The sequence below is a fragment of the Benincasa hispida genome, chromosome 9 (assembly GCF_027475165.1).
Source record: "Benincasa hispida cultivar pf3 chromosome 9, pf3_genome.v1.1, whole genome shotgun sequence".
In the NCBI taxonomy this organism is placed as follows: Eukaryota; Viridiplantae; Streptophyta; class Magnoliopsida; order Cucurbitales; family Cucurbitaceae; genus Benincasa; species Benincasa hispida.
In genome coordinates this window covers 30,637,002-30,648,447 of record NC_143486.1, presented here as the reverse complement: position 1 = coordinate 30,648,447, position 11,446 = coordinate 30,637,002, and the positions used below count along the sequence as shown (strand labels likewise).

The window sequence follows — 11,446 nt, the reverse complement described above, 5'->3', positions numbered from 1 at the left end:
GATGCAAAGAACTTTTTTCCCCTCTTTCTGCATTCTTTTATTCACAAAGATACAAAGAACTTATAAATTAAATGTTCATGTAAATGTGGTGATTAGAACAGTTGGTTGTTTGATTATAAAAGCTGAAGAATGTGGAAGATAAAAAGCAAAGTCCAACACTCTGTTCAAGCCTTGAACTCTGTTTTTTCCCTCAAATCTTGGAGTTCAATCCCAAAACCCAGATTCAATTTTCAGTTCAAACATTCCTTTTCCATGAATTCCAATTCCAATTCAAATTCATCTCCTTCCAGGACTATTTCAGTATTCTCTACTATTACTCTCCCGCCGAGTTCCGACGCCGTTGATGGCTCCGGCAGTTCCACTTCGTCTCGGAAACCCATCAGTCTCTGGCCGGGAATGCACCATTCGCCTGTCACCACCGCTCTTTGGGAAGCTAGGTCGAGTATCTTTGAGAGGTTGCTTGATCCTCCTAAAGATGCGCCGCCACAGAGCGAATTGCGCACCAAAACGCCTTCTCAGAGTCGGACTATTGTAATTTATAATTTCTCTTCTGATTTCATTCTGAGAGAGCAGTATCGAGATCCGTGGAATGAGGTCAGAATCGGAAAGTTGCTTGAAGATCTCGATGCCTTGGCTGGTACCATCTCCGTTAGAGTATGGCGCTTTCTTCGTTTTTCCTTTTGTTTTTCTGTGCTGAAATTGATAATGGATATGTGATGGTTCTTTGGACTTAATGGCTTATTGAATGCAATTACTTAAACCTAGTTCCCCTTTAGACTGTTCGCCCTAATTTTGTTGTTTTCCCCCCTTTTGTAATCTTCATTTCCAGGTTCATTTGTAAAGAATTTGAACTTTTGGAGATGAAACTGAGTGTATTTTGGCTTGAAGTTTTCGACTCTTTGAAATGCTTTCATCCGTTATGATTTTTTCCCCCTCACGTTTTACATAAATTAAGAGGGAATTCAAATTCATTACTATTTTGATGAGGTAGTGTTCTTTGAATCATGATGAGGCAGGGATATTTCAATCATTAAATTGCAAAGAGGTAGAGATACTTTAGCTGCTAATCATGTGTTCAGTTGTTCACATCATTTTCAGCAACTTAGTTGTTTGAATTTTATGTATATATAAATAAGAGCTTCAAATTGAAGTTAGGTGGAACCTTTTAAGCAGCTTTGACTGAGATGTATGAGTGAGCAAGAAAATGAATTGGTATTTGGTATTTGGTATTTGGTGAAGGGTTTCTGCATTATCAATCTATCAAATTATTTTCCCTCTTAAGATTTTTTTTGTCCTGGTTTTCTCTTTAACAGCACTGTTCTGATGATGATAGCACAACAAGACCACTTTTGCTAGTGACTGCCTCTGTTGACAGGATTGTTCTGAAGAAGCCAATTAGTGTTGATGCTGATTTGAAAATAGTTGGTTCAGTCATATGGGTTGGGCGATCGTCAATTGAGGTTCAGTTAGACATGATCCAAGGCACAGAAGGTATGGATTTTGAAATATTGTGAATCAATGACCATTCTTTCTGTTTAAAAAATTATAGTCCTAAACCTCTCTCTCAAATTTTCACCTGGTTCATTGGACCGACTGCTTGCATGTGTTCTCCTCTCTAAGAATAACTTACTGTGAACTTTGAGAGTATGATAAACAGTGAAACAAAAGAAAGGTGGACAATCTTTTGTTATTGTGATATCGGCATTAGAATACAGTAGTTTAGTTGTCATTCCAGCTTGCTAACAATGGCATTTATTTGGAGTGCTGCTGATTTACATGAGAGCATTCCAGAGCGAGAAAACTCCAAACAGTTAGAATTTTTATTAAAATTGAAGTCTTCTCACTTCATGGTAATGTGAGTTCAGTTGTTCACTACCATTGTGATCACATTCTCTTCAAAGGGTCTTTTCGACCTCATCTTCCGGTCACTAGGAATTGGACTCTGACCCAAGCTTTGAATCATGAATCTTGGGCTAGTATCTATGATATACAAATTTTTTTTTAATTAGTTATAATTTCTTTTTCTATCTCAATGACTTGATCTTTCTGAAAGGTGTCTAGACTACTGACTGTCATAGTTGCTTAACTCATTATCCTCTATCAAGGGCTGTTTACCATCTAAAAACAGTTCTAAATGTCCACTTCTAAAGTGAAACCCAAAGAATAAGAGATGATGTTACCATCTGCTTTCAAAATGGAGGCTCTTTACTGTCCTCCAAGAAGCAACAGTAGATTCTTATATCACATTGTTAGTTTTCAAGAGTCTCCTCTTGCTTCCAAAATAAAATTTGTGCTGAACCTCAAATAGTAATAATGACATAATTTTATTTTTTGGACTGCAGTTTAGAGAGATGTTTTGTTGGGCATCTTTTTGCTTTGTTTCTGGTGGCAATGCCAACTACCTATTAGCTACTAAATTGATAGGAAATGACATATTTTCGTCATTAATCTTACCTTTTTGGTGCTTCTGCAGATTGCTCAAACAAGTCAGACTCAGTTGCTCTGACAGCAAACTTCATATTCGTGGCACGAGACTCTCAGACGGGGAAAGCTGCTCTGGTTAATAGACTTTTGCCAGAAACCGAGGAAGAAAAGTTACTTTTTGAGGGAGCAGAAGCCAGGAGTAACTTAAGGAAAAGGAAGAATAGAGGTGATATGTGGGGGTTGGAAAATGGGTACATAAAAAGAATTGATGCTTTGCTAGCAGAAGGAAGAATCTTCTGTGACATGCCAGCCCTGGCAGACAGAGATAGCATTCTTCTCAGGGATACTCGCCTTGAAAACTCTTTGATCTGTCAACCACAACAGAGAAACATACATGGTCGGATTTTTGGAGGGTTTCTTATGCAACGAGCATTTGAATTGGCTTTCTCAACAGCATATGTATTTGCGGGAATGGTGCCTTACTTTTATGAAGTTGATCATGTTGATTTCTTAAAACCTGTGCGTGCGCATCTCTTTTACACTTCTGCTATCATTATCTTCAGTAGAAAGGAAACAAATATCTCAATAGTTAACAAGTTGGTTGTTTCGATGTGCAGGTGGATGTCGGTGACTTTCTACGTTTCACGTCATGTGTTCTTTACACAGAAGTTGACAATCCAGATCAGCCATTGATCAACATTGAAGTAGTTGCCCATGTCACTAGGCCCGAGATCAGGTCTAGCGAGGTAAAGATCCTGTATATGCTAATACTATAGAAAAATCTATGGTTTAAATGCAATTTTGTCTTTGCACTTTTGCATTTATATTGTTATGCTTTTTAACTTTTGAAATGTTTCGTTTTGGTCCCCAAACACGTGAAAATTTGTTTTCATCCTAGTACAGAAGCATAGATATGGATATAAGACATGGATAGGATATGAACACGGTGACTCATCATTTTTTAAAAATTTAGGGCACGATACGATAAGGACACATTTATTAAAATATTCATTTTAAAAAATATATATCATTTTTTATGTCAAAAGTAAATGGGTTAATGCATTCATGTGTTTAAGAAACTTAGTTTTATATATTTTTCACACTCAAAATTTATTATTATTGTCTTATATGTGTCTTTTAGTCTATTCAACAAATGTTCTATGCATATCTAACACATTTGTTGTATTAACAAGTGTTTGATACGTGTCTAATAAGTGTTGGAGTAACAAGTGTTTGATACGTGTCTAATAAGTGTTGGAGCGTCCAAGTGTCCGACACGGACACACTGACCAAACTAATGTGTTAGTGCTTCTGAGCTCTTGTCATTACATTTTTACGTATCATCTATCAATAAGTGAGAAACACTATACCAAACTGATAACATGTAGCTGAAAACACAAATAAATATATATGGTGCCTCGATAGATTGTTGTGAAAATGAGATACTGTAGTAGATTGTTTGAAAATATAAGCTCAAAATTTGAACTGCGTAGAAGTATGAAAATAGGATTTAAACCTATCTCCAAAATTCATAGATTCATCAAAAACTTCTGTCCTATAGGGATGTTCCAAATGGCAAAATTGCTTGTCATAAAAACTGTAAATATATGTAAAAATGGAGTCAAATGAGAGTTTCTAATGTTAGTTTTGTTACTCATTGGCAATCTCTAAAAACTTGTAAGCTTACTAATTGGTTGTGATTTACTAATCGGACGCAGGTTTCAAACACATTCTATTTCACTTTCACTGTGCGTCCGGAGGCAAAAGCTAACGGGAAAGGATTCAGACTTCGCAACGTCGTTCCCGCAACAGAAGAAGAAGCTCGTCGTATCATCGAGCGCATGGATGCCGAAAAAGATGCTAAGGGACTTGAGCAAGCAATCTGAATCAGGTCAGGCTTAGGCAGCCAACACAATTTGTGGTTTAAAGAAAATCTCGTAGCATCATTATTTTGAATTTCGACCGAGTTAAAGAAAAACAATCTTGTAGAATATTTATGAAGGAAATTAATCATATTCAATTAGTGTGAGTGTGAGTATTGCTTATAATCACATTTAATGTTGGAGGGAGAAGAGCAATCAAATTATGTAATGGACTAATGGAATATGATTATTTAGGCCTTATTGGTTTTTTTTGTTTTTAGTCTTTTTAAAAATATAGCCTATCAACACTCATTTCACCTCTAAATTTTTTATTTTGTTATTTTTTTACCAATATTTTCAAAACCAAACCTAAAATTGAAAATTAAAAAAATAGTTTTTTAAAAACTTGTTTTTGTTTCTGGAATTTGATTATGAATGTAAAAGAAAATCGAAAATCAAGAGAAAATATACTCCAAACAGGTCTTAATTTTAGGAATATATGTGAAAAGAGGTATATAAATCCCTAAGTTCTAAAATCTGGAAAGGTCTCTGAAAGATGATTCAAAGTCAACCACCATGGTTAGTTTTTGTCGGGGGATTACTTTTGGATTATTTCTTCAAGGTTCAATTTGTGAAAAATGATTGGTTCAATGCCTTTTTAGGTGGCTGTTATTAAAGAATTATAATTTCACAATTATACGTTAAGCTTATATTTTCACAATTATTCACTGAGCTTTATACTCATTTGCTCCTTTTGTGGCCGGCTTTCCTTTAAATAGGAAAATTATTGAAAATATTAATAGATATAGTAAAATGTCATTATTTATGATAGACCATAATAGACATGATAATCTAATAAATGTCTATGATAGTCTATCACTTATAAATAATGATATTTTATTGTATTTACAAATAAGTTAACTCATTTTCCTTTATTTGAAAATAATCATTTATTTTATCATTATTATTTTCTCAACAGTTTTCATAAAAGAAAATTAAAAGTAAAACTGTTAGATAAATTCATTGACGTTCTCAAAAAAAAAAAAAAAGAAGAAGAAAAAGAAGAAGAAGAAGAAGAGAAAGAAAGAAAGAAAAAAGAAATCATTGTGTAAGCTTAGAAAGTTTTAAGCATGGTGATAGATAAGATACCATTAACATCTTATAGATTTGGGGTTGAATTTTTCACACTTGCGACGGTTAAACTAAAATAATAATAATAAGGAAAATATCAATTTACACTCCTAAATTTTAGTAGTTATATCAAGTTAAACAATGAAGAATAAACTAATAATTGTATCAATTTAAACCCTTAACGTTTGTAAGTATATCAATTTACACCATCAATTACGTTCTATTTAGAAAAACATCATGTGAAACTTATAATTGTATCAATTAAATTTCCAAACTTTTATGAATAAATCAATGTAGATTCATAGTCAAAATTTCTTTGAGAATCGTCAATGCATTTACTATAATCATCCATTTTGTAAAAGTATGTCTACACACATTTGAGAATTAATGCAATGATAATTGTAATGGGTGGTCTAAATTGATTGATATATGAAAATTTAGAAGTTTAATCAACTAAAATTATAAGTTTCATACAATATTGACTCAAACGGGCCAATCCAAATACAGCTCAAACGGATTGATCATGGGCCCGTCTAATTTAAAAAAGAGAGATCCATTCAATTCAATTTATGAAAGGGTTGGATTGGGCCAAACTTGTCAATCGTTGACTTTAGGTTGGACTTGGATCGGCCTTTGGGATGGGCCCAATGATAATACTAAATTTAAATTGATGTAGTTATTAGTTTAAAGTTTTAATTGATACAACCTCCAAATATAAATTACCCTAATAATAAAACATTATTTACTCCTATAATGTTAATTAATATCCTATAAATTCATAGATTCGCTTCATAAAACTCAAAAAAACACTATCTTGAAGCAACACGTTGAGAATCTTACATTGAAAAAATGGATAAATCTCATAATCACGATACATAAATTATTCATCTCATAATCATGACAATAAAGTGTTGGATATTATTCCAATTTTGTGAAAGAGGGAAAAATAGATGAATTTAATGTATGTAAATTAAATTGATGGTTACTCGATATAATTTGTTGTTTTAATGACAAATCATTTAAATTAGATTGGGATGTGGCCTCATTTGATAATCATTTGATTTTTTGTTTTTGTTTTCGAAAATTAAGCCTATTTGTAACGTCCCAACATTTTAAGGTAAATTCAATTTGTTAATTAGAAATTAAAAATGAAATTTGATTTTTGGATTTAAAATATATGATAAGTGATTTGGAGATTTGGACTTAATTAATTTTAGATTTAGTTTTACTATGGGATGTTTTGAGGGAATTAGAGTGTTTTAGGGAAAAAAAAAAGTAAATAATTATAGAAAAAAATGGTTATTTAATTACAATGGGGTTTTATTTGAAATTGAAATTTAAGAAGTAAAGAGGGAAATATATATAAAGGTATATTTAGGAAAAAAAGATTAGGATTCTAAAGGGAATTTATTTATGTATATTAAGTCTGTCATGTAGTGCGTGCAAAAGAAAAAAAAAAGAGAGAGAAAGAGAATTTTCTTTCTCTCTTCTTCATGTTCACGCCCCCTCCCCTTCCCTCTATTTCGATCTCTCTTTAGCCAGCCCAAGCAGTCTCGTCAGCCCCATCACTACCCGTCAGCCCTGTCACCGTCTATCTATTCTAGGCATACAGTTGCAAGAGTTGCTTAACAAGGGTTTCATACGTCCGAGTGTATCATCATGGGGTAGCGTTGTTCGTGAAGAAAAAGGATGGTTCGTTACGCCTATGCATAGACTATAGAGAGTTGAATAAGGTAACCATCAAGAACAAGTATCCGCTGCCCAAAAATTGGTGACTTGTTTGATCAGTTACAAGGAGCCACAATATTCTTTAAGATAGACCTCTGGTCATGTTACCACCAACTAAGGATAAAGGACAACGATATTCCTGAGACTGCATTCATTCTACATATGGGTATTACAAGTTCATTGTGATGTCGTTTGGCTTGACCAATGCTCATATTGTATTCATGGATTTGATGAACTAGGTGTTCAAGGATTTTCTTGTGAGTTTTTATTGATGATGGTTTGGTCTATTCCAAGACAGAGGTAGAGCATGAAAGGAATATCTTAGAAAGATCTTAGGAACACTGAGAGAGAATGATAACTTGTAGAAATACAAGTTATTTATACTGTTTTATTTAGATATTGCGGCTAAAAGAAAGGAAATTTGCGTCGATAGTATAGAAAGGCTAAGAAATGCGAAAATTATTAAATGTCGTCAATACACCCACTAACACCATTGCGATGATAGAATAGAATGTTTCAGTTTCTGTTTGCAGAAAATCAGTCACCGCATGTGTTCATGGCTCAAAGATAAAGTGAACAACGCATCTACGTCGCATTGCGCCCATTAATCAAGAATGAAGAGATGATCAACGCAATAACAGCGCATGCGACAATCGATCAAGAGCTCTAGCGATCAACACAATTTCAACCGCATGCGGTAATAAAAAAACAATACCGCATGCGGCGATCGATCGAAGATGTGAGGAGCAACACATTTGCGGAAGATTCTGACAAGTGAACAACTTTCAGTTGTGCATTTCTGACGGGTTGATTGCGTAACAAAAGGAATTTTCCATTCCGCCATTTCAGAAACTACCATAACTATACAGTGGGGACCACGAATTCAAAGAGCCAAGGCCTTGCCTATAAATAGTTTCTTCAAATTCGCTAAAAAGATATACACATACAAGTACAGATACTATACATGAATACATAGAGACGTGCATATACTAATTCTGAAAGAGAAGCTGGTCTGAAGCGACTTACAGAGTAGATCCAGGCGAACCACGAGACAAGGCCGAGAGGTGAGTCTCCGAGCAGAGAATCCTTCCAATTCTCGTAGCTGAAGCTCTGTGCGAAGGTCAATTCTGCCAGAAAGCAAGCTAGAGAGGGAAGCTTTCCTCTCTACTACTTCCACATGCCGGCAAGCACAACCTCCATTCAGGATCTGTGTCAAGACATTGACACTCTTTTTGTATTTGTTTCTAATCTTTATTTCATCATCTGTATTCATCTTCTTTACTCTTTCATTCACAATATGTATCAGACGCTTAATTTTAGTATTAAATGTTATGATAATTTCCATTGTCATCTCTTTGTCTCTTTCCGTACATCCATAATCCATTTTCTCCATGATGTGTTTTAATCCCATGGGTAAATAGCAAGAATTAAGCGAGTAAGTTAATTTGTGTTAAAGAAATAATTAAGTTTAGCTAAAGCATGCTCGACGGCATCTTCACCTGTGAGAGCAGAAGTGAAGATGTCATTTCGCCTATCGAGAGAGGGTTGGAAGAATGCGTTAACTACAGCAAAAAGTATTTCTAGAGATGGAAACAACCTTGCATTCATCACGTTCATCCCTGTTTCACCATAGAGATATGAGAACGCGACCGATCACCGAGAGGTGTACGCCAAGGGAAAACGAAACCATAGTTGCATCTTTAACGCAATTGACAAACTTGCGATGTTTTTACTATTTACTCTTTCTCTTTCTGCTTCATTCATAAAGACTTGCTATTGCATACATCGATTCTTTGTACAACTTCACAGTCAGTTCTCAACCTCAGTATCATGTATCATGTATCATATTAGTTTCAGATTTATTTTATTAACGCATTTTTACTTTCACCGCAATTTATGTTTCTGTATAAACCCAAATTCTTTATTCATTGTTAAAAACCGGTCCAATGTATCACAATAGTAGCGCATTAACGAAAATAATCCCTGTGTTTGACCTCGGATTATTCTGAGAAACTTGCGTTGGAATTATACTTGGTTTCAGCGACACACACGACTACATCGTATACTACGAACATATCATTAACAACGAATATATTTAGACGTAGTATCACATAGAAATTCTCTTTATCACAAAGCACTTGAGTGCAATTAGAGCAGCGTTAGAGTTAGATAAAGAGATTAATTTTTATCGTTACAAGTTTATGGCACCGTTGCTGGGGACATGAGCTTGTAGCACATTATCTATCATCACAGTGCATGCATAACAAGGAAGTAATTTTTATCGTTACAAGTTTATGGTGCCGTTGCCGGGGATTGGTAGCGGTTAGTGTTGAATACTTTTGTGGTATTTTGCAGGATATATCTCTTTGTACTGTCTGTTTAACGCGAAGAACAGGCTGATGGTTTACGAGTACTGGAATTGATCCAGAAATTCTAAATTGACCCAGAGATCAAGTGTATTTTTCGCGCAGGAACACATCATAACCAAATTAAGCACTGGAATTTCAAGACCTACGGTTGCGGAGAATGAAAGGTTAGAGATAGGGTCGGTCGTGCTTTAAATGATCCAAAATGCGGGACAAAAGAAGACCCGCATACTCATTTGACCAGCTTCGTAGAAATGTGCAACGCATTCTCCATACCTTGTGTGACTCTTGAAGGAATTAGATTGTATCTCTTCTCGTACACACTGCGGGATGAGGCAAGGAGGTGAACAATGTCCTTGATGACATTGTGCAGGCAAGTTTGATCGCCTGCAGAGGTGTGGATTGCAGTAATCATAGGAAAATTATCTTTCAATCCATATCTCTAAAATCTATGTTTACTTGCTTTCTTAATTGCTTCCTTTATTTCTTTATGAATTTCGTTATTTATTGCTTCCTTAAACTAGCTTTGATTGCTTTATGAATTCAATTTTCATTTAATTCAATTGCGTTAATTTATGTGTTTTGTCCAATTTCCTTACTTTTTATGCATTAATTGCATTATTCTTAATTTTCGTGAATGACTAATACGAAGAAAATGAATACCGCAAAGTTCTAGCGACTTTCGTTGATGGAAAAAAATATATATAATAATAGAAATAATAATAACAATCAACATCCGGTATACATTGCGATGATGGGTGCATCTTGTGCTAACAAGATATACTTTGCGTCCATCCTATCCAAATGCATTACGCTGAGGGGTGTGTTGCGCTCGTATGTATTTTTCGCCCGTCCTTAGCGAAAATGCACTATGTTGAGGTAATGTTGCGTCAGTAGAAATACAGTGCGCCCGTCCTCTATAAATGCATTGAGTTGGGGGGTTGTTGTGCTGATACATGCGTTGTTGCCCATCCTTTGCAAATATGCATTTGCGTTAATGGAGGCATTGTGTTAATCTTAACCTTGTGCCCATCCGAATAAAACACAAAAGATAAATTCTTTTTGCAAATAGAGTAGTCCAATCGTTTAGGCTTCCAAGGAAATGATGATTTCGCAGATGAAAGGACGTACTTCTCTGCTAATTCATAAATGTGAGGAGCGCGGCGGCAGGGTTTTTTAGTACCTCGAGGCCTGCCATCGCAGAATTTTCGTTGGGGCCATCAAGGCCCAACCTATAAATTCTGTCCTCCCCCTTCTTAGGTCGTCTATTTGAGTCTTTTACGAAAACAAAACCCTAGCAGATCCTTTGCATACCCAGACTTCAAACTTTCTTCCTAAAACCCTAAGAACCTTCTCAGTTCTTTCACTCAGTACAACCATGGCCGATCAATCTTCCCTTTCATCCTCTTTACCCTCATCACCCTCACCAGCCTAAATCACTGCAAGAAAGGTGGCATTCCTCGCAGCAAGCCGCCACCTCGCTGCCCAGCCAAAACCCATCGCACGAAGCGCTGGAAAACCTCGACAAAAGCCTTTAGTAGCCAGACCACTCCAAATTAGAGAGGGGCAGAGCACGGAGAGTGCCTCACTCCCAACACTGTCATCTGAAAGCGAGAAGAAGGTAAGAGATGACAGAGAAGTGTTCGGGAGCATTCTGAGTAATATGGAAAACGAGGGAGGGCTACCTAAAGCGAGAGTCGTTAATCAACTCTTGCCTTCAGAAGAAGAGATGGAAGAAACTTCGCGGAGAAGCGCCCTAGCCGTTTCGGATCCTAAGGAAACTGTTCAAACAGAATCCTATGAGGGACCTATCAGGGTTACTTTGAAGGAGGTGGAAACGAAGAAGCTGCCTGAAACGACCAAGGAGAAGAAGAAAAAGAGGAACAAGGAGAAGGGGGCAGAAGGAGATGAAGAAGCCCAGCCAAGGAAAGAGAA

At 35.8% G+C, this 11,446-nt stretch overlaps 1 protein-coding gene across 1 annotated transcript; it reads left to right on the top strand.

Moving 5' to 3' along the window:
• Positions 1 to 4,566, top strand: LOC120087060 (acyl-coenzyme A thioesterase 2, chloroplastic-like). Its single transcript, XM_039043905.2, has 5 exons — positions 1 to 654; positions 1,314 to 1,491; positions 2,474 to 2,943; positions 3,042 to 3,170; positions 4,143 to 4,566. Exons 1-5 carry the CDS (start codon positions 130 to 132, stop codon positions 4,308 to 4,310), a joined length of 1,470 nt encoding a protein of 489 aa, XP_038899833.2. The 5' UTR covers positions 1 to 129; the 3' UTR covers positions 4,311 to 4,566.
• The last annotated feature ends 6,880 nt before the right edge of the window (positions 4,567 to 11,446 follow it).

Bases quoted from the DNA above. Each gene is read 5' to 3' on its own strand.
- LOC120087060 (XM_039043905.2), top strand. From the start codon at position 130: ATGTGGAAGATAAAAAGCAAAGTCCAACACTCTGTTCAAGCCTTGAAC. The intron at 655-1,313 runs GTATGGCGCTTT...TCTCTTTAACAG, and splicing joins CTGGTACCATCTCCGTTAGA to CACTGTTCTGATGATGATAG. The intron at 2,944-3,041 runs GTGCGTGCGCAT...TTCGATGTGCAG, and splicing joins ATGTTGATTTCTTAAAACCT to GTGGATGTCGGTGACTTTCT.